At 37.5% G+C, this 24,145-nt stretch overlaps 1 protein-coding gene across 2 annotated transcripts in view; it reads right to left on the bottom strand.

The window, feature by feature from the left end:
- BANK1 (B cell scaffold protein with ankyrin repeats 1) overlaps positions 1 to 24,145 on the bottom strand; it is a 253,141-nt gene that overhangs the window by 8,743 nt on the left and 220,253 nt on the right. For both annotated transcript variants that reach the window (XM_040967018.1, XM_040967019.1), the window contains exons 11-13: positions 19,655 to 19,723; positions 9,946 to 10,124; positions 6,431 to 6,494 (exon numbers count right to left, since the gene is read on the bottom strand). In XM_040967018.1, the coding sequence (XP_040822952.1) occupies positions 6,431 to 6,494; positions 9,946 to 10,124; positions 19,655 to 19,723 (312 nt within the window). The remainder of the gene's footprint in view (positions 1 to 6,430; positions 6,495 to 9,945; positions 10,125 to 19,654; positions 19,724 to 24,145) is intronic.

The following is a 24,145-nucleotide window of genomic DNA, read 5'->3' as shown; positions in this document are numbered from 1 at the left end:
TTGAACTTATGTATTATTATCACATAGTTATTTAATTTACCCTTTCCTGGTGACTACTATTGTTTACCATTTTCATATGCCTGTTGATCATTTGCTTTAAGATTTGGCTGCTAGGTTTGCTCATGGGTTCTGTGCTCTCATTGGAGCTAGGTCCTCTCAGAAGATAAAGCTGAAGAATATATATGGACTTACAGTATACAATTCGACTTGTATTTTTATATCTAATATATATTTTACCAGTCACAATTCATTAAGCTTCTCCCTCCAATACCGGTGCAATATCACAAGAATCCTGTTGGTCTTCTTTCTTCACTTATAATGCCTTTCTGTGACAATCAGATAACTGGCTCTTATTTACAGTATATTTATTTAGTAACTCAATCCTAGAATAGTCATAAATTGGTTTTAAAACTGCCAATCTGTGCTTTTAGGTAGAACAAATTCTACTAATTTAAGTTAGTTATTGTCCACTTTTTGAAGTCTTAGAATATAAGGTTTTTTAAAATTAACATTATTTTTTCCTATCTCCTATCACTGTAGTAATGCATTTATTTATAATAATGCTAGTTTGATTTATTTCTATTTATATTCTGTTTTGCTTCTGTCTCCTACTTATGAATATATGAAATATTAACTTCTAAAGGTCAATGCACATATTCAACAAACATGTATTCATATTTTGATGTTCTGTAAATGTAAAGCAGATTAAGTTGGGAAAGTGTAGTTCAGGTCTCCCATGTTTTCATTTATTTCTAGCAGTTACTAAACAGGAAGTGAAAATATCTCTATTGTGAATTTTTCATTTGAGATTTAGTGAAATCCATAAGTTAAGTTTATATGTAATATAAAATGCATTCGTATTTAGGGTTGTTGTATCTTCCTAGTGAATTTCCCTTTAATTGTTAAGTAATACCATCTTTTATCTCATGAAATATACTTTGTTTGAAAGCATCTGAGGAAGTGTTGTATTAACAAATCCATACCAGCTCTCTGATGCTTATGTTGCCAATGGAGCCTTTACTTTCAACTTTCATGTGTCACATTTAAAATGTGTGTCTTTAGAGCAGGATGACTGTGGAGAAAGTCTATGTGCTGTCTGAAAGTGCTTTTAAATGAAACATTTACTCTGTTTACACTTAGCATAATTATTGATATGGTACAGTTTAACACTGTTTTCTTGGTTTCCACATATCCATTTTGTTCTCCTCTTTACCACCTTTCTTATGCATTAGTGTAAATCAAATAATTTGATACTTCATTTTTTTGTTCTTGTTAGTTTCCTAGGTATACCTGCAAATTTAAGCTTTTTGTGCCACTTTGAGACTGAAATATTTATTGTTGATTTATCAGTGTCTGATCTGTGACAATAGTATATATGTTTGGTCCCATTTGAGACTTCCTACTTCTGCTTTATCTTTTTCTCTTGCTGAAGATCAGATTCTTTACATTCCACACAGTAGCATTTTACCACATAAAATTCTGTAAATCTATAACCCTTTGCAGCTGCATCCTTTTTGTGTTTTATATCTTTTTCTTTCCTTATGGTTGCATCATCAGTTTAAATGTCATTTTTCCATGATCCAGCAGCATTTGCTGGTTCTAGGCCTGCATTCACGTGTTCATCAGAGCAGGCTGTATTGTCCCAAGTATCACTAGGGTGTGTTCATTTTTCAGTATCTTTATCTTCTTCTACATCATATTAATCTGTCTTGAAGTTCATTCTTATTTGGGGATAACCAACCTGCTAAAATCATTTAAGAAAACTTTTATTACAGCTCTATTTTACATAATTTCCATTTGATTCTTTCATACATGCTGATATTTCCTGCTTTTACCTCCTTGGATCTACATTTTATTATTAATTCAATGATTATAAGACTGTTTTAAAGTGTTATCTGGTAAGGGAAACCTCAGGTTCAGTTTTTGTTGATTGTTTCTTCACTATAAATCCTGTAATTTTAATATTTTTTTTAATTTACTTTTGGACATTATAGGTTATCTGTTGTTCTACATTCTGTAATACTCCTCTAAGTATAGGCTCCTGTTTGAACAGGCAGTGTTATTACTGACATAAGTTTGGAATTCTTGATTTTTTTCTGCATTCTATAGAAAACCTAAAGTGTTTCCTAAGGTCCTTGGGTGGGGGTCCAGTTTATAAACGTCCCCACCTGGATTTAATTGTGACTTGATTTTAGGCTTTGAGTCCATGTAGAGAGTAGATGTTACTGCAATGGGAAACCTTTTTCTGCCAGGCACCATTTAAGTCATCAACTTAAAAAGTAGCCTGATAATGATTTATTGAATTCTGAGTCACACCTGCTGCTGCCTTGGCAGAATAAAACAAATGATTTCACTGGCCTCATATGGCCCATGACCCAGACGTTCCTCTCAGCCACATCCATATTCAGTATACTTCTTGGTTGTCACAGCCCAGATGTCATGTGTTATGTGGAGATTTAAAAAAGCCAACTCTAGTATGGTCTTCACCAACTCTGTTCAACTCAACTAACTCTGATTGCTTTCAGCACCCTAGAGGTTGTAGTTCTGTATGTTTTGAGTGGTCCTGACTAGCACCAATATGGTTCAGCTCTCAAATCTAGAATTTTGTAGACCCGCTAAGGTCACTTTGTAAGCAGTCACCACTTCTTCAATATCCATCACACATATTCTGCCATTTTCAGGTGCCCTGAACCAAGGTCTCCACTTCTCTTCCATAGGAAATTTTTACCTTGTTGTTTTATTATTATTATTCAATACATTGTATTATGTAACACAGTTTTATAGGTACTGGGATTCCCCCCACCCCTCCCCTAACCCTCCCTCATGGTGGATTCCTCCACCTTGTTGCGTAACCACAGTTCAAGTTTAGTTGAGATTCCTTCATTGCAAGCATATGCCAAGCATAGAGTCCAGCATCTTATTGTCCAGATAAGTTCAATGGCTTCTTGGGGAGACCTTCTCTGGTCTCTGTTCAGCTGGTGGTTTCAATTGCTGAGTTGGTTCTGTCTTGAGCCTCGACTTCCATTGGAATCAATGGGTGGTGTTGTCCGTGCTGGTTCTCGGCCAACACACCAACCACTGGGAGCTGCAGCCTAGTGGGAGTGATCCCCAATAACCCCCACCTGGCCCGCCCCTGCCCTGATTTGCCAGCATGTGTAGCAACCTAGTTCAGTCTTCCTCACATCCCATTGGGCTCTCATAAATGTCGAAGGGTATTGGAGCTTAGTTCCATCCAACCAGCTCAACTGTCCAGCCCTCACAGATGTTGTTGAGTGCCTCTCTGTCTAGCCAACCCAGCCCCTGTCCTAGTTGCTATTGTGCCCTCCCAGGGGAGTGTTGACCTAAGAGGGGGGAGCCCCACTATTTCCTTCCCAGGTCACTCTCAATCTCGGTTGTGCTCTCCAGGTGGCCCTGTGGTTGGACTTGACAGTAATGGCCCCTAATGCCAGCTTCTGCTACGGCTAAGCCCCGACAGCTCTCACCCCCTCCCGTTTTGTTAACACTAGTAGGAATAGTCTGCCTGTCCTGGCTGTTCCCTGATCTGGTCCATATGAGGCGCACAGGTGCTGCAGCCCTACCTAGTCTGGTCCCAGCTCATGCTCTCCAGTGGGAGTAGCTATCCAGCATGGGAACCACCCCTTATTCCCCTGTCGGCTCTGCTCCCCCTTCCTGATTCTCACATGTGTTGGTTGGGTGCTGCGGTCTCATCTGGCATAGGCAGCCTCATCCTGGTATCCTGTGTATCCTCATGCTGGTATCTGTGTTGTATCCTGCTTTTGTCGCGACCAAACTTGGCTCGACCCACACTCTGCTCTAGCGTTCGGATTTGCCAGTGGAGGACGCGAACTGACTCAGCCTGGTCTGCTCCCAACCCATGCCAAATGTATGCCAGTGGTGCACTTTTTTCTGGGCTGTGTCCTTCCGTGCTTCTTGTGCTTATTTGAAGGATCCGTGTCCTGTCAGAGTTGTTGCTCAGACTTCTCCCTCCGAACCCCTCCTGGTACCAGGTTTCACGCATACCAGTGGATCCGTGAAACTTTTACTTTGAACAGATTGTAGTCAAGAGGCATACTGCTTGCAGAGAGATAAAAAGTCATGAAAGCCACGTCATAGATTTTGATTGTCTTTGGCATTAGAGATTTTACCCATTACTATTTCCTGATGTCAACCGTTTTATGCTTTGCCAATATTAGCATTCTGTGCAATGACGAGCTAGATCGGTACTATTGATTCCACTGTGGTTGAGTAGACAACTGACTGATCTTAATGAAGGCACCATTGATTAAAAGCACTGATTTTGAGTTCAAATACAAACTGATGGTAGTTTCTAATCTTAGTGTTCTTGAGGTAGTTTTTCAGAGCCTATTTCCTTATTTTTATAAACTGGGAATAATGCCTACCACATACAGTTATAAGAAATACCAGTGTATAACACATGCTCAGTAAGTATTAGCTATTAATGTTAAAGTTTCCTTTCCAAAATTATTTGTGCAACTTATGAGTTTATAAAGTACTCAAGTTTTAATCTTTTTTTTATTTTTAAAATGACAGTTTAAAATTACAACTTATTTATACACATTTTACAATAGAGATTTAGGAGCCTGGTCGTACATCTTGTGTTGGCCTCCCTCCTGTGCACACTGCCCATCTACCCTCCTCCTTTCTATAGATTTTTACACTGTCATACTTTCATTTCGCTTTGCAATCACAGGCAATGATTTAAAAGGGTAGAAAGAACAACAAAAAGCTACTATCCCTCAAGAGTGTAAATAAAGGCTGGAAGCAATAAGCAAAGCTCAAAGTGTCTACCCTCATACAGATGACATTTTTGTACTCTGTTTATTAGTTACCACAGGTCAGGCAAAACATATGATATTTATCTCGTGAGAAATAACTTATTTCATTAAGCATAATTGTTTCCAGTTGCATCCATTTTGTGCAAAAGACAAGATTTCATTTTTGTTTTCTTAGCTGAATAATATTCCTGGTACATATATCACATTCTCTTCATGCAGTCATTCATGAAACATGTTTAATTCTTGACCTTTATTTAATAGGTCATATGCCTTTAATTTACATTATAGTCAAAAGGTAATTATCCACTAACAGAGCTCAACAAATAAGATTTTGAAAGACCATAATTCATCAGGAATATTGGCAAGGGTTTTAAATGACTAAATGTAAAGATATTCAACTTCATTCATATGTAGTACATTTTCAAATTGTCATGAATTATTAAAACTAAAACACTAAACAATTAGTTTGAAACAAAACTTGTTGAATATGCATCCCATACATGATAGGACATACAGTTTGCCTTTTTGTGTCCAACTTACTTCATTAAGCATGGTATACTCTAGGTAAAGCCATTTGATGCATATGATTGAATTTCATCTTTTTATGGCTGAATAATATCCCACTGTGTATATATAGAAATATTTCACATTTCTTCATTGATCTGATGATGGTCACTTTTGTTGATTCAATAGTTTTTGTCTATTGAGAACAATCCTACCATAAACATGGACGTGAAGGTTTATCTCTGATACAACATGTTTGTGTCTTCTAGGTGCATGGATTTAATTTTAGAAATATTTTTCTATTTATGAAATGATTTATAAGAGACTTTAAAATTTTTTATATAGAAAACTAGATGACAGCTCAGTAAGATGAACAGAAACACATGTTCGTATAGTGAATTTTGACAGAGCACCAGCTCAAGTATGGGCAATATGTTTAAAATGGAAGACATGGGAGCTTTTCAGCTTTGGCAGTGATTGTTAATTTTTAATTATCCATGATGTAGTAGACTTGGGGAAAAAGAGTGACAATGTAATTTATTTTTGATTTTGGAATGTGCTGTTTATATCTGAAGCAGATTAAACATCTTCATAATGTTTATATTTTGTACTGAGTACCCTCTTCCCAGAGCAACTGATAATTATTATCCTGAGGAATCTGCATTACCAAGAGGCATATGGGCACCAGGGAAGCTAATCTACTATTTACCATTTAACAGGAACCACCTGTGGAGAACTGGGATCAGACTATGTTGAAGATATTTGATGTTATTAAAAGAAGTTAAGTTTCTTAGCTATTTGATTCTCTATATAATGGCCCATAAAAAATAGAGTTGCTGCAGAGTTACCCTATGTATAACTATACAGAAATCATAAAAGGAGAAAGAAACCATTTGAGGACAAATTATAGATCAAAGCATTTAAATATTTTGTATACTCATACAATTCCCAGAGGAATATAAAATTTGTTTTGTAGATGAGTAATCTGAATAATAGGGATAGGTTGTTCCCTAGGACAGGCCGCTAGAAGAGATGGGACGTAGACTTGAACTCACGCCTGTTTGAGTCCACAGATCCTGAATTTTCCACTTCATTATCATTTTTTGAACATCAGGAAAATTGATACTCACCACAGGTATTTTCATCTTCTGGCCTTTTCCCAACAATTAAATCTCGTAGTTGGCGTAGTTTTTCCTTATTGAAGAAACAAGCAGAGTACAGAGGTTCAGATTTAAACTTTTTCATGGGTCAAGAGGAAAGCAACTACTTTGAATATAAACATTAAAACTTAGCATTAATTTGCTACTTATTATAACCAATTGCAATCTTTGATATTTTCCATGTATTATAGCCTTACAAATTCTTGAAGCTATTAAATTGTGATTGTTTCATTTTCATAGAGAAATAGGGGGACAAACATGTTGAATAATGTTCCCAAATCAAAAGTGCTAGAATTACGGCACTTTTGGAACCATAAACCTAATTATTTTAGGAAAAGTTTTCCCAAACCTGATACTTGTCAGGGTCTATATTGATTGATTGGAACTCCAAATCCAAAAGGCTACACTTTTTTAATTTGTTCCTGTGAGAGCCATTTCAGTCCTCTTTGGGACACATTCCTTTCGGTGTTCCAAAAACTGGACATTGGTTCCAAATGAATCACCATTATATCCTGTTCTCAGCACATTTTTGATCTTTGTTTTCCAAATATTCTACACTGAGCATATATTATCTTTTCAACCAAAAGCAGTCTCACATTAAACAAACAAAAAATCCAATTTTGAAAACCATCAAAGAGCAGCTCTTTTCCATCAGTTACCCTGGAAATCACTTTTTGTATTTTATTGCATTTCATTTTATGACATCGTTTCTTAGGCTTTGAGGTTCCCCCGACCCCTCCCCCTGCCCTCACCTCACGGTGGATTACTCCACCTTATTGCAGTATTACAGTTCAAATTCAGTCTTGTTTCTTTCATTGCAAGCATGTACCATGCATAGAGTCCAGGATCTTATCATCCAGATCAGTTCAAGAGTTTCTTGGGGAGACCATCTCTGGTCTAAAGGCAGAGCTGGCAGAATATCGTTTCGACCAATTAAAAGCCATAACATATCATCAACAACTGTTTACAACATTATGGGGTTAATTGACAGGGTATTTTGGTTCCGTTTTCTCTGCCTCTCAGATTTTCTCCTTCAAGAAGCTGGGTTATCCCTCAGGTGCTCTTGTGAGTGAGCTTGTCGGGGGAGGAGAGTGAAAATTTAAATTTTCACCTTCTCTCCCTTGTCATCTTTAGAGCCAGGAATGCTACAAGTCTTTATCATTCTTCCATGAACTCGGTATCTTTTCCACGTTTCTCTTAGCTCTCCAGGGTAGTTTCCCAAACATTGAGGCAAGTATTGGAAGCAGTAGTTAGAATGCTGTTTGGGGTGCCTGGGTTGGAGCTCCAGCTCTACTTCCAGTGCAGCTTCCTGTGTAAGTCGTATCCTGGGACGTAGCAGTTATGACTCAAATACTTGGTTTCCTGCCGCCTACATGCGAGATTTGGATTGAGTTCTGGGCTCCAGGCTTGCACGTGACCCATGCCTGGCTGGGTTGTGAGCATCTTGGGAGAGAACCGGTGGACAGAAGTTGTCTATCTTCCTGAGTTTCAAATGAAAGCATACAACTTCATCATTATGCCTAATAGATTTACTCTCAGGCTACAGAGAGATACTTTTGAAAACTACAAAAAGAATATCAGAAGAACCCATGAACGCCTGCATGTGTGTGATGAAATGGGGAGAATGAATGTTTTTTTTTTTTTGACCTATTGTTCAATCCCATGGGTTAAGAACTGATTACTTTAATGCTAACCAGGATCACTAACTTTTTGGTTCTTATAGGAAGAATTCTTGATGTTACCTGGCCTGTATTTGCAGTTCAAAGACAAAGTTATTTTTATATAAACCCTACTAATATACATTGCCCACTGTTCCTAAGTAATAGGAATTGGCCTCCGTGTGGTGTGGGGCAACCATGTTTCTTCCTAAAACATGACTAAATGTGAGTGTGTAAAATGAAGCAATTAAGAGTTTAATGAAATAAGCAGTAAAATTATCTCCAGAAATGATTTAGGTCCTATTACTCTAAATTGCAAAGTTCGTTGAGTCAGAGAAAGTCTGATTGAATCCCTTCATCTAAGCCTGTATTATTTAGCAATTTCAGGAAAGTGATTTGTATGCCTACATTCAAGTACATTTTACCCCATTTCGTGGTTAGAATGTGTGCGATGCTGTTGACATTGGCAGGGTTTGAGAAACAATGTTATAATCTTGATTGAGAACAATGAACAGTTTGCAAGACTATGATCAGTGTGTTTCAGCATTTTTTTGGCAGAACAAAATGCCTTTTCTTAGCATCACATGATCTGCAGTAGTTCTCGTTACTAGTTCAGAACCAGAACCAACCACAAGATGCTCTCACAGATGGACTAGGAAAGTCCCTTTGCTAACATGCTGCCTCTCTGAAATTTCACCATTGTGATTCATATTTATGTTGCCTAAAAATATTTTGATAGCATTATTTTTAAGTAAATTATCTGTTTGGAAATTTAGCATATTAAGCTAGCATTAAACTTGACACTTTGGCTTAAATTACCTTATTAAATGTGTTTAAAAACAACCTGAGAACTGGGATTTGGAGCAGTGAGGCTTTTTTTTTTTGAGGAGGAAAAATTTGGTATATTTGGGGAGAAGGATGGCCTGTGAGATAGAATATTGTGCAAGTCTGCCTTCCTGACGAATGCCAAGGGATGCGTATATGCCTATTTTATATTCATTGTCTTAGAACCACCTCCTTGAAGCCCATCTAAGGATATAGAACATACTTAGAGAAGACAGACATACTTGAAGATAACTTTCTAGACATTTCTGTATAAACCATGTGAGAGACTCACACCTTTCTTTACTTTCCTTTTTAAGAAGGTGTAACACACATACTCTGACTATTGCTTGATGTGATTTCACTCTCCTGTTACTGTGAACCTAGTCTATGTAACACAGCTCAGTGCTGAGCACCTTAGGTGCTTCACTTTAAGTTCAATAATGAGGTCTTAAAAGACACTCACTGCTAGATATCAGCTTTAATACATAGTTACCAAGACTGAATCATGAATGGCAGGGAAACCTGATTATTTGGACATATGTATACATTCTAAAAAAACACAAAATATCTATACATAGGGAAGGTAGAGTGATGGTGACAGAGGTAGAATGAGAGATTTTCCATCCACTAGTTCACTACCCAAATTACCATAATGGTAGAGGCTGACTCAGTCTGAATGCAGGACCCTGGAACCTCATCCTGATCTGCAGCACAGGTGACAGAGCTCCAAACAGGACCATTTTCAGGGGTACTGGAAGGAAGTTGAATTGGAAGTGGAACAGCCAGAACTTGACCCAGCATGGGATATGAGTGTCACAAGAAGCTGTTTAATTTGCTGTGATGTAGTGCTGGCCTTACATATAAGGTTTTTATGGATAGAACATGTTAATTGCTCACTTAAAAGGACAGTCACTTGATATTTCTTAGGCAGATTAAACATTTGCAAATCTAGGAGATCTGCAACTGAGGGATTATTCTAGCAGGGGTTGGGAATAGTATTACCTGCTGAATCATTTCCAGGCCGCTCTTTCCCATCTGCCAGAGTTTAAACTTCTCCAGAGCTTCATCCATGGACATTTTTCCATTCTTGACTTTCTCCTGCAGGAGAATGAGTTCTTCCTGTTCAGCAGCAAGGCAGCCACTTAAGGTCGAAAATGCTGGACTCTCCACTCGAGCTCTGTCTGCAATATGAAGGGAAGGCTTTTTATTATTTTTTAAGAAAGGCAAAAAATAGTCCATTGGGGGAAAAAGTAATCTAAAAAATAAGCAGTTGGAGTTTACCACTGGGGAAAAAAGTAATTTACAGAATAAGCAGCTGTAGTTTCTTATTAACTGAGAATGAGCAATTACAAGAAAAAAATTACACATTTTAGTGAGCTTCTGAGGTGAGGATTGTGGTACTTGGCACCTGTGTTATGGGCAAAAAAAAAATGTGTTATATTGCTAGATACACACAGGAAGAGGCCTCCAAACACATTGGAGCTCATATTTTCTCATTGTATATAAATGCATTCTTTCTTATATATAGTTCCATCAAGTCCAACATCCTTGCTTTGTCACCCCAGGAGGTGACTGGCAGCATATATGCTAAGGCGCTGTCAAGTTTAAATATGCCTACAGTGTAGAAAGAGTTACTAATCCTGCTCAATTGTACATAGGAGTCTGTGGGGAGACGTGCTCATTCCTGGGAGCTCTTCTTCAAAACTACAGAATGGATTACACTTGGAAAACATTGACAAAGACTTGGGAAGTGGGGAGGAACTTCAAAGTCTGTAGTGACAGATTTGTTAATAGAATTAGGGTGGGCTTTGTGGAATAAAGTTCAAACATTTGATAGCAGATTGCAATTACTTAAAGGTGGCTTACCTCGAGGCTCTCCTAGAATGACTTGTCAGTGTCCCTCTCAGCTTTGAGAAGCACTCTAACCAGGGAAAGAGTTCCTAGTTGGTAATATTACTGTGCACATTCAGCTTTTCCTGGGCCCATCCTGCTGATGCCCACGGGCCTTTCCTGCCTTGTCTTTCCCCTTCAGAAGTGTATTCCCCCAGAACTAACAAGATGTCAACAGAGCCTGCACTCAAAGTAATCCTTCAGGGATGAGGAGGCAGGACATCCCAAGGGAACAGGAGCCAGCAGGCAAACGGGTTCAACAGCAAAAAAACCAGAGCCAACAATTTCAATCTTGCCTCTTGTACCAAATGCATTGTCTCATCTTCTTTGCTCATGTTCATGTGTGAAATGTGTTTTGCAGTAGAATATCATGTGCTGTGGCTGACAGGGCATGGCAGCTCCGTATCATGCTACAGCTCTGCCTGTTAACTGTTAACACCCTGCAGTCCTCTGTCTGAGTGTGAACAACCCATGCAGCTGCGTGTTCTACTTTTGGCGAAGTTATCTCAAGAAAGCAAAAAACACAAAACCATACCAATTAAATACCAATTACTTTTTAATTTTGGAGCCATTTTTCTTTTTGTTGCTGCTGCTAATTAAATCATGACTGAAAAACTGTTCTTTTCCTTTTGGGCACTGGACTTAGATTATTGCTATAAAGTTAGGATCTATTACATATTTTCACCAAATTTACATGTACCTGCTTTATAAATAAAATTTATAATGACTACTGAAATTTAATTCCATGTTTCACTGGCTTCATTATATAATATTTTTAATTCCATAACTTAATTTAAACCTTACTTAATTTATAATTTGGTTGGAATATATTTTGGGTAGTGTTTTCATGATGATATCAGACTGTTATTTATTTTAAAAGCTTAGATATTACAAATGATTTTTGGGTTTATTCTATCCAAATTCAGAAGGGAAGCAAACTTAGTAGACCTATAACTTGTAACTATCTTTCATTACAAGTTTAAAAAAAATGGATTGGCTACCATCAGATTGCTTCTGGTTACTTCTTTGTAAAGGTTACGGTAAAAGAGACTTCCTCATCCTCAAATCAGGTGGATTAAAATCTCCTGCATTCATTAAAACTTCTTATGTCGTGGCATGTGTCTGTCTCCATATGGTTTGGTCACGTGGTGTTTACTATGAGAGAGACTATTTTGGCTTGCTCTGCTCTGTTGGAACCTAGTATAAGAACTCATTGCAAAAAAATGGCCTACTTGAAATTGTGCTTAATATTTCTCAATTTTACATGAGCAGAATGCTTGATTAAATGTAAATATCTTAAATTAATCACTTTTTGAACTAGCCTGTTGTCCATTGTCTTTTTCCCCCAATTCTTCGCTTTTGAAGTGTTATATTAGAGCATCTAAGTTAATTTCCTCAGGAGTTCAAGATGGTTTCTTCATCCCTATAATTAAAAAGAATTGCTATGGTTCTTTTAATCATAGGTAGCTTTGATTACTATTTTCTGGGTTACAAAATCACATAATGTACAAACTTTGTTTAGGTTGTTCACTGAAATTTTTATTCTATTGTTAAACATTTAGCATACACACATTGGAATTTCTATTTTCCACCTTTTTTGGTTTTCAGTCTTTCTGTGTTGAAAACAAAACACTTCTCTAGAATGTTTTCTATTTCATTTTTTGATACCTATTGGCAGTTTCTTTTGCTGTGACCAATGTGGATTTTTAATCACTTATTGAAATTTTAGGGGCCTTGTTTTCTTTTCACCCACATTTTCTCTTGCCATTCGATTCTTTCTTTATAACATATTTAATATCATCCTACCAATTTACCTATATTATCTTTCAGCACATTTGTTTTCATCTCTGCCTGATCCTGCCTAGAAAATGTTGTAAAAAACAAAAACAAAACCCCCTTCATATTCAATTTATTATGAATTGGTAGCTGAAAAATTCTGTGTCTCTGTTTGTGTACATCTATTTTCCATTATCTTAATGGAGGTAAGCGTAGTACATTGGGAAGATTTCTGGCAATCTTATTAAGTAAAAATTTCCAGGAGTAGAATTCTCCTTAGCCTTCATGATGAAATTTTGCTTCTCATTATCTGGAGCGTATTTGAACTTTTTATGTTGTGTTACTCCTGTTCCACCCTTCTTGAAAGAAAGCACATCGACTTTATCATTGTTTCAACTATCTGGTGTTTATTTGTTCTTTGACACTATTCTTCATGTTCATGTCAGATTTTCTTAGTTTGTGGACCACAGTGTGCAATGCCAGGACCCAGAGGAGAGCAAGCTCCCGTTGGTGGCTCTGCCACACAGATTCAAGACTGATGCCCTGGCACTTAGTGATTCTTCAGGGACTTAAGTACAAACAGAATTCTTGTTGATCATCCCTCTTCCATCACAGACCTTTATGCAGCATCCAAGGACCAGAAAGTTAAAGAAAGGACCCTGGCCACCCGTGACTCACTTTCTACTGGGGCGACTACTTATTTCTGCTCCAGAGAAAGCAGAGCTGAGGCATATTTAAGATTACCATTTGTGCAGCAGAAACAAAGGCAGGGCTTCCTGGGCACTGATTAAAGCAAAATAGTCCTTTGTTCATCAAAGCTAGAGTCAGAACAGTCAGCAGTGGAAAACAGATTTTTTCTTTAGGTTCATCTTTTTTTTTTTTCCGACCTTGGAATTATTAGTTGGCCTGAGTTCTAGATCCCCTCGAGTCTGATTGCCAGCCCCCTCTCCATTATTAAGGGTTTCATATGGGTTTTTCTTTGCTTTCATTTCTGAGAGCCCATAATGTGACGCACTAACCTATTGCAATTTTAGGCAAGAACCCAACTATTATGCTAATTTCCCCAGGTATTCTTTTTGACCAAAAAAAAAAAAATGTGAAGGTGTTATAACAAACGGAAATGTAAGTTATAATGGAAAAGGGACTGGAAACCATCATTCTATTATGTAGTACAAATGGCCACACTTTGACGATGTTCTTTTACTTCTATTTATATTTGCCAGTGTTGGCAGAAACAGCCTGATGAAAATGCTGAAGAGATCAGCAATTTCTTTTCCCCACATAAGGTAACACCTTTCCTGTTTCCTCAGGTCTCCTGCTTATAGAAAAATTTGCAATTTAACATTTGTCAAACTACTACAGCCTTGGGCAGCTAGAGAACACATAAAAGATTTAGTCTTCCTCTTTATCTTCCTTATGGGTATGCAAGCCTCTCTTCTACTCCAGCCCCAACAAAACAAAGCATGCAGTAATAGGTAGTCTGAAAGGAAGAATTAGAGGGGATTAAAATCAAGTGTTGCAGACTGAATCCTTCAGGGGTCAAGTAGATAAGATTTCTGAGCAAAGAACATTTGGTTATCTAAGTTTTAAATATATTAGAATGATCTTTACAAACACACATGCTTTTTCACTTTTGGGGGGGATAACATGACTATCATGATTTATGGAACTGACTTCAGAGAAATTTGTTTCAAATAGAGAAAAGCAATGTGAACAGAATTATAACAGCAAAAACCATTTGTAGCAAATGATACATTTAGATATTATGGAGCAGTTGGAAATTGGAATTTGTACAGAAAACATGCTCTTAAATGTCACCAAAAATTATATTGTGTAGTTTATTTTGAAATGTAACATACTTAGAGGTTAGATATGCAAGCAATGTGGCCTCTGAAACATACAGTTTCTTTTGGTGTGATTTAAAAAGGAAGTATTTAGAAGGTGGAGCAACAGAGAGGGGGAAACATGAGATATTCCATTTTGTTGATCTATTCCCCATGTGCTCTCCACAGCCAGTGTTGTATCAGGGTTAAACCAGGAGTCAGGAACTCCGTTCTGGTCCCCAAAGAGAGGGACAGGGTCCCAAGAACCCTCATCTTTCACTTCCTTCCCAGACACAGCAGTGTGGAGCTGCATCAATAGTGGGACAGATGTGTGCTGGTGTTTGGGTGCACTGGTGAAGCTGAAGCCTGCGTTGCTGGCATTCAAAATAGATACCAGTTCATTTCCTGAGTGATCCACTTCTGATCCACATCCCTGTTGATCCCTAAGAAAAGCAGCGTAAATGGCTTAAGCGTTTGGCCCCTACCACCCTGCAGACCCAGATAAAGCTCTAGGTTTCTGGCTGTGGGAATCATAGATGGAAGATTCCTACAGCCACCCTGTCTCTCCCTCCTCCCTCCTTCCCTTTTCCTCTCTTTCCCTCAATCTCTGTAACTCTTCCAAAATAAGTCTTCAAAAGAAAAAATGGGTTAGTTATGCCTTAAACTTGCACTTGGAACATAGTGCCAGTGTTGTAGCCGGGGTTTACCCCATCATGTCTAGGATTTTGTTTTTATATATTGGTTATAGGATTATTACTCGTGAGTACTCCCATCTCTTCTGCGTTCGGTTCATGTGTGAGGTACAGCTTGGGTAACCGATTTTCAGGAGGTCTATCAATAATTCTTACAGCTGTCTAAGAGATGAATCATAATTGGTATGAGTTATTAGTTGTGCAGTTCTTATACACCTAACCCTATTCCCTGAAGAAATGGTTTGGTCTCCAAGCCTGACAGCAACAGCACACCCTGAATGAGGTTCATTATTCAAGTGTGTGGCTGAGAGCTGTGGCTAGAATTCATGAATATAGGGAGGCAATCTGTTAAAAGAAACCTGAGCCTCATCCATTGCATGTGTAAAGCTGAGGCAACACTCTAGTAAAATAGGATTGATCTTGGCATTGGTAGCAAAGACTGTGCTTAAAGTTTCCCCAGATCCGATATCAATCCTCCCAAAAGACAGACAGAAAGAACGGCTGTGTGACACTCTCAGTATTGACCTGGGACTACAGTTTAGTTTTGTGAGGCAGGAACAATCAGTTCCATGAAATTCAAGGAAGTGCCGTTTGATTCCCTCAGCACTCTCTGACTTGAGCATATTTCAATATAGTCTCCTAACGACTTGTAACATTGATGAGAAAACTCATGAGTGTCTTAGGAGCCTTGGTTTGGGAAGGGGTGTAAGGTGCAGTGCAGCATATTCCACCTGGAAAATTAACGTGGGAGCACTGGTTTGAAAGTTAATTGTATCTCAGTGGAAAATTTCATCTGTCATCCAAAGGCCTCAGCAATTTCTTCACATTTTTTTCCAAAATGAAAAAAATTAAATTGAATAAATTTTTGAATTTCCGTGAAAAGGGTGCCAATTAATTTTTTCTCTGTTCCTCAGAAAATTCCTTGATGTGGCAATAATGTAATTTCCTGGCAATCTCTTGGCAGCAGCTGAAATACTTATATGGTGGAAGAAATAAGTAATTTCTTTGACATTTAAGGAACTTGTCTCATCCATTTCAAACATCTTGACTTTGACAAGAATTCCATCACAGGCCTTTTATTTCAGTTGCTGTTTTCTACCTAACAAAGACACCATTATTGGTGAAGGAGCTGCTTTCCCCATTACCTGATGAAATCCTAAGATGTTTCAAAGTATCTATGAATTCATTAATTTGTGTTTTTTAAAGATGTTCATGTTTATTTCAAAAGCAGAGAGAGGGATATGTATATATGGTGTGTGTGTGTGTAAAATGGGAGAACAGGTAAAGTGAAAAGCAGAAACGGGGAGATGTGAAGCTTCCCTCCCTTGGGTCAGTCCCTATATGGCTACAAGTACTGGGGCCTTGTCACCTATAGCCATTTCTGGGAATTTAGAATTCTAGCCAGGTCTCAAACTTGGGGGGAAGGGGTAAAGTATTTGTACAGGGACCCAGATCAAAAGCAGAGCAGCCATGACTCAAAATGGTGCTAAAATATGGGAAGCCAGTGTCACATGCAGTGGCGTAATCCACTATGCCATAATGCCTACTACAATTCATTAGTGTGTAGTTTTGATTGCCTTGTATGTTTCACTTATTGAATGCTCAATATGGCTGAAACAATTTAAACAAACATGGTTGGATAGAATAAGCCTTTGTAAATTCCTATGCATTTAATTCTTTCATTTCAAACTATCTCCAGTTCTTTCCAGTTATATATATATATATATTTTTCTCTTGCTAGATTTTGGTTTACTTGCAGATTGTATTCATGGGATCATTTAAAAGAATATTTCATAAGGCATGATATTCCCCTAATCCTTCCAAGTAGAAAATAGTGGTAAGTTATTGATAGCCAAGATACAAGGAATCTTAGAAAATTTCTATAAGCTAACCAAATATGTCTTTGATAAAATGTATTAAGAATACAGAACCAAAAAATAATACAATGAAAGGTAATTAAAAATTTTAGTAGGAGCTGTTACTATGGCACAAACTAAGCTGTTGTATATGATGCTAGCATACCATATCAGACTGAGTGCTAGTTTGCTTCCTGGGTGCCTGACTTACAATCTAGCTCCCTGCTAATGTGCTAGGGAAAGCAGAAGTTATCCCAGGTACATAAGCCTTGTCTTCACCATGGGAAACACAGAGGAAGTGCCAGTGTTCTGGCTTTGGTCTGGGCAGCCTTGACCATTTTAGCCAGCTGGGGAGTGAGCCAGGAGGTTGACGATCTCACACCTCATCCTCCGTGTTACTCAGCCTTTCAAATATATGAATCTGAGAAAAATGTTGTCTCCAAATGTTTTTTGTCTCCAAAGACTTCCAAAAATCTCATGAAAACCACCTGATAAGACAAATTAGGTAATAGGATATGGGGAGATATTAAAACAATATAATTTTGAATAATTGTTTTGTTTCCTTTTACCATCCTCTCCTCCCCCCCGCCGTGCCCTTTTTTATCTGGGCAGACAAGGAAAATGTCATTGTACACATATGGCAAAATAATAAAATAATAATTTTGTTTTTTTATGTTACTATGTCTGGTCCAGTCTGTAGGACAAATGATAACCCAAGCTTTCCAAGGTCTCTCTGTTAGACTTAGTGTTTGGCACCTTCATCTCCTGTGGCCTTCCCATTTTCCCCATAATTCTAACAGAATGCAATTAAAGATATGATATTTGAATCATTTATGAGAAAAATGCTTCATGGAAATATTCTCCCAAAGAGATCAAAGAATCTTCACTCTTTGTTCTACCCAAAGCTGTGTGGTTATATAAGTGTCCACATATGAATAATCCTGTCTACCTGAATCCTGCAAGAATGGTTTCGTTGCTAACTATGCAAGGATCTCATATGGAGGTTTAGCTCAAGTAGAACTAAAGGCAAAATGGGAAGATAATAGTGGACTTTAAAAGAGTTATCTTGCTCTTCAAATATGAAATCACAAAAATAGAAAATTGAAACTAAAATTGGAAACTGTAAAAACAAAAGCCAACAAATTTCTGCTCTTCCACCCCAAAGAAAGACCCAGCAGTAGAGAACATGTTTTTTGTTGTTCTTGCTGCTATATTTTGTATTACAAACCTATTTAGTCTGTTGAAGTGCAGAGTCATAGACAGAAGGAGACACACAGGGAAAGGTTTTCCTTTGCTGGCTCACTCCCCAGATGGATGCCAGAGCTGAGCTGAGCTGAGCTGAAGCCTGGTACCAGAAGCTTTTTTCTGGGTCCCCCATGTGGGTGCAGGGTCCCAAGGGGTTGAGCTATTCTCTACTGCTTTTCTATGCCACAAGCAAGGGAGCTGGTTGGGAAGTGGAGCAGCAGAGACAAGAGCTGGTGCCCATACGGAGGCAGAGGTCTAATCTACGCCAAAGCAACAGCCCCATTTTTTGCTGTTTTGTTTTTGTTATATTTTTGCCATGTAAAGTTACAAGCACTATATTCACATGTTCCATGGGAATGTAGAAACTCAACTTCATTATCTGTTGCATTCAAACACCATCCATATTCTCAACTGAAATAATGATCCAGGTAAAACAGGACTTGCCACAGTAAATGGTGGCTAAAATTCACTGATTTAATGATACAGCTTTGGAGGAGAGACAAACCGTCTCAGGAGCAGGGGTATTGAGGTTTTGTATTTAATAGTTCAATGGGTGTTAAGAGATGCTGTCATCCATTGCTCGTAAGCCATCCTCACAGTGGCACAAAAGGAAACTGAATATGGCAGTCTGTACCATCTATTTATGTAATAGTTACCTTGTTTTATTTTAATGTCCTGGTACCAATTCCAAAGTAGTATCATTTTTGGACCAGAATCATTTCAAAGGTGGGTCTAAATATGCTCATGAATTACCAGAGCCAGCTAATGTTACACTTTAACTATGTCTCCATTTACATTTTTTGTTTTTCATATTTGAACTTTAAACCTGGCTTGATGGTCAGGAAAGAAAGCTATGGTAGTCTCATTTTACAAAAGGAAACATGTTTCAGGGGAAAATGGAGGCACAGAATTTGTTGCTACAATGTTCAGCTTTTATAAGCATGAAAAAACGACTGCCTACATGCTATCATGTAAGTGTCAAAGTCCTCCAAACTGAGAGAAGGGTATCAGTTTGGATTGGCATGCGGTGCAGAGAAAATCCTTTTCTGTCTGTCTCTGGGCAATCACCTACCCCTCCCTCTAAGTTCACTTCCAGAAGATTCCCTCCATGGGTCCATGAAAATGAGGCCTCTGATACATGCTACAGAATATATCTTATTTGACCTTCCTGGAGACCTGAACACAACATCGACATCATTATTACCAAATATTATCTCAAGGCCTTTCGTTTCCTGCCTTTGTGAATTGATACAGTTTTCATGCACTAATTTTATTATGTCAAAATTTGATTTGGGTGAGAGAATTTAAGAGTAAAATTAAGTAAACATGTCAGCAATTTACTTTGTCCCAGGGGGTTTTATTCAGTTTTTGTAGTATTTCTTTAACCTTACTTAGAAATTATTAACCAGACTGAAGTTAGTGCCAGTACCTTGTTTCTTAGTAGGACCATGGAGCTTGTCACCATCTGATTGTCTTCTGGCTGCCTTTTGTTGAAATACTAAAAAAAAAAAAAAAAAAGGAAAAAGGAAAACATCTGATTTACTGTGCATAAACATTAAAAGAAAACATTCTGTGGCGGTCTACACGAAGCTTGATTGCAATGTATCATTTTCTTAGGCAAAAACTCCTGAATTGTATTATTAAACTGGCAGTTTTCTCATTTGTACAGCTTCTCAGTCATACCAGAAAGCATTTTCTTGAATACAGTAGTATAATACTAATGGAATGGCTCATTAAACTGGTTCAATCAAGATATGATTCCATTTTGATATTAGGTAAAGATAAAAGCTGCATTTTGTTAAAACGGATGAATGTCAAATTCACATGAAAAATTCCATTAGCACAGGAACTAGTCAAGCTGACTTTCTGGTGATAAACAAGGGACCATGACTGTTTCTTCTTAAACAGATGAAAAGATGGTTGTGTTTTGCAGATGTAACAATAAAAAAGACATTTTATTATTGCATCATCTGTCCAGACCTCAGATGTATTAAAGCAGCCTATTTGAATTACTTCATTATCTGAAAAGTGCTTTGTTCTCATTTATTATTTCTCACACAAAATTCTGAGAGACAAGTCAGCATTACTCACCCCACTTTGCAGATGAAAGATAAAATTGATCGTTTAATATTTATTGAGCACCCACAAAGTTCCATATAGCTGCTTGGCATTTGTTAATGAAAAAGTCCGGACCGTTTACAACTTTACTTTAGAAAATGAACACCCCAGAGCTATATTTATTCTTTATGGGCAGTCTGAATTACAGGGTTTGGGAACTGGAAAAGGCCTGGGAGATTTAGTCCGATCGCATGTGTTTATATAGACGGGGGTGGTGGAAGTAACTTGCTAGGAAAGGGCTAAGTAATTTTGCAAGGATCCTGGAAGTGTGGGTAGAGATGTGATTTACACACTCCAGCCTTGAACTTGAAGCTAATGTTTGGCTCCTTACCATCCCGGGGTCTGCATTTTGTAACTACTCAAAGCAGACACAGGGACAGAGGATTTCTATTCTGCTTGCTTCTCTAGTTTCCTCAGGGAAAGCGACCTAAGACAAGTGGAGTGGGACTCTCTTGGATGGTGTTTGATCACTTTCCTTGGGAGAAAACTTCCAACTGTTACCACGGGATCTCTTTCATTTTAATACTGTTTGTTTAAATATTCTTAAACCAGTCTAGTATCAAAATTGGGGCTGGATTAATCCAGAAGGCATTTTCTTAACTTAAAAGTTGCCCCAAATAGTATCAAATCAGTAATTATTTATTAAGCAGATGTAAACAACCAACTGCTGTAAATAGAAAGGATGCTACTCTCTGCTATTCTGAGGAGAAGCAAACATATTTTCAAACAATGAGATATTTAAGAAAAGCTATACACATGAAATAAATTATGCTTGAGAATCAGGTTTTGGACTCAGTATTTGGGAAACATACATAATATAACTGGCAAATTCTGGTCTTGTGGTCTACATTTTTTCTAAAGCAAAATGTATTGAAGGATATTTGGCATGCAGATATATTTGAGGATATTAGAAGCAGTTTTACATGTGGTGCTTGGCTACTTTCCATTGGTCAACTCTGAAAGTCTCAATGTTGCAGCTATTTTGAAATTTTAATAACATTCAAGAGTTTATGCTTTAATTTTTGCTGATATTGTTAGTTTATAAGAATTTCTAAGACTAAAAAAGCTGTGGGCTAGCACCATTAATATGAACAGGGACCTGAAAGATCAAATAAAACAAATTTTTCAAATAAAATTACATTGATAACATAAATTCTTCTGCATTTTGAAGCTGCAGGGAATATGATACTTTTCAGCATTTTTGGTGTTAATTTATAAAAATAACATTACACTCTGTGCTGGAATGTATTCTGATAAAAATGGTTACCCAATATGAGATAAAATAGGCATTAAGTTAGCCATTTAAATTACTAAATTAAGAAATGCATTGAGATAAGGGTAGGGTTGGAGCAATGGAATGGGAGACAGATGTTCTAAATGCTATAATTATGAAAAGGCTGACAACAGAATTCTTTCAAAGAAGGATGAGCTGTAGGTCATGCCCTTGGGGTACAAATTTCTTTTGTCTGATTAGGGGCTGTAGAATTCTTCCTCATTCACTTCCAGCTGCATCCCTTCTTCTCTATCTACTGATAGAAATGTCCTACCAGAAACCAAATTAGCAATAGCAGATAGCCAGATATGCAGTCTTTCGTCATGAAGTTAGGTGGTTGTTACAAATATAATCTTGGGAAAAGGCTTATTTGAACTTGTTTGCTGAAGGAACAGCAAAGTTAGGAAAAGAATCATGAAGCACATGTCGATCAAGGACACGTTCCCCATGACTAATAAAAAAACACTAACTGTAAGACTTAGAATTTAATTTTCCTTTTTTATGGTTCAGATTAGCTGAAACTTCTTAAATTACACCAGTAAAATCTTTGTTCTAAAATCTTTATAACAATATTCAATCATTCCACACAACATTTATAGGAAGTAAGTATAAAATTTATGAGGGAGTTGTAGGCCACTCAGATTTATATATATACACTCCTTACATTATGAAGTTTTTGAGAAATTGTGTATGCCAGAACGCTTACCAAACTGACACATTTGGAAGGAGTAAAAGTTTTTGTCTTTGTCTTGATAGTAATGAAATGGGAACAAATCGTTCTTTTCCTGGTTTTAGGCTTCTACACATCTCACTCAGCACAAGCATTCTAAGATATAGTTGGTCCAGATTGACTAGTATTTGAATATATTAATAAACGAGTGTGAAGTTACTAGTAGACAATATTTTCAGAAGTGCAAACCAAAACCACAGTGCACTATCCCTTTGTTTAAGGCCACAGGGTAAGAAAATCAAGTTATGACGTTTAAAATAATCCCAAATAATACAGACATACCAGTTAATACCACCATTTATTTTAAATGCTGTTGGAATGGTTTAAGAAAAAATTTCTCTAGAACAGGAACGACAGTGAGCGGTAAAAATTAGTACAGTATTAAATATTCATATTTAAGTGAAGCAGAGCCAGCAGAATAGAAGAGGTGAAATATAGCACATTTAGATACTGTAACGGTCATTCTAGGCTGTATCTGGAATATCCTTCCCACCACTATTTGTGGCATATTTCAAGTGCAGCCCTTCTTAGAAAGATGATTGTATTTTGAATCATTATGTAAGTTGGTAAGGTGATGGGAACTCTGCACAATAGCTAATAGCATTCATGAAGCTGTGATTTGTAATCCATGACCCCCTTGATATTGCATTTCCATTACAGGTGAAAAAGGAAATGCTGTTTAGCACTCTAGAGCTATCAGTGATTTTCATCCCAGAAACTAGAGATTTGATATAAGACAAAATACTCATGTTATGAATTTTGTTTTAGGCTTTCAGAAAACAGTCATCTGTAGGGCAGCAGCAGTGTGGCTATTCTTTCCCTGGAAAGTCTCCTTAGGTTGTTAACTACTGAAGTGAGCTAAGGAAGATAGTCATTGCCAGTTGTGGCTTCTTATTTTAGGGAGAATGTGTAAATGGTGAGCCAGAGACACGATGTCAATGAAATGGTTATGGCTTCCTCTAGAGATGGGCAGAGATGGAAAGGTGGCATAAATGTGAGTTAAGGAAAAGGTTTAGAGAGTATATTATTCAATGGCACTATCAATGAATTCTTTAATTTCCTAACATAAAGACATCTATTTTCTTTCTAGCTTATAAAAGACATTTTAAGAGCCTGTCCAAAAACTTGGATATTCTCAGTATAAATTACTGTCTCTACTACTAAGGGACTTAATTTTTCATAGTTATCTTTTTCTGATGCCAATAATACTCATCTTCTAGACATGTTCCTCATCCTGCAATTTGGAACATTCTATGAGAGGACAGGTGGGATGTGGGATTCTATGTAATCACAGCTTGTGGCCACTCTCAGTACTGGGCAGGTCTCCTTCCTTCTTGGTATTAGGCACACAGCAAATATCAAATATCTGCTGCTTGCATAGCCTGGGACTGGGAGTTAGTTTACTATAAGACTTCATCATGACTCATTGCTTTGACTTCTCTTTTTGCTCATTTGTATTCACTAAGGAAATTACATAAGTGTGTTTATTAATAAAATCCCTAGTATTTTGTTTGTTCCCACGGAGAGTAGTTTGGGTACTAAGAAAGCCACTGGAAGACTTTATAATCTATGATGAGTTCACCTTTGAAATAATGCTTAGTACTAGTTTAGTAATATTTCGGCCAGAGGAGTTACTTTATTCTAGGAGGAGCCTCTGCACTACAGGGCATGTAGCAGCATCCCAACGTTTGGCTACTAGATGCCACCAAGCAGTATTCATGACCATTGAGATGTCTATAGATGTTCCTAAAGGTCTTCCTGGAGGCAAATCGGCATCAACCAAGAACTGCTGTAGGTCA

Source organism: Ochotona curzoniae, unplaced genomic scaffold (genome assembly GCF_017591425.1).
Source record: "Ochotona curzoniae isolate NIBS_2020 unplaced genomic scaffold, NIBS_Ocur_1.0 scaffold_4506, whole genome shotgun sequence".
Classification (NCBI taxonomy): Eukaryota; Metazoa; Chordata; class Mammalia; order Lagomorpha; family Ochotonidae; genus Ochotona; species Ochotona curzoniae.
This window is presented reverse-complemented; position numbering and strand designations above follow the sequence as displayed.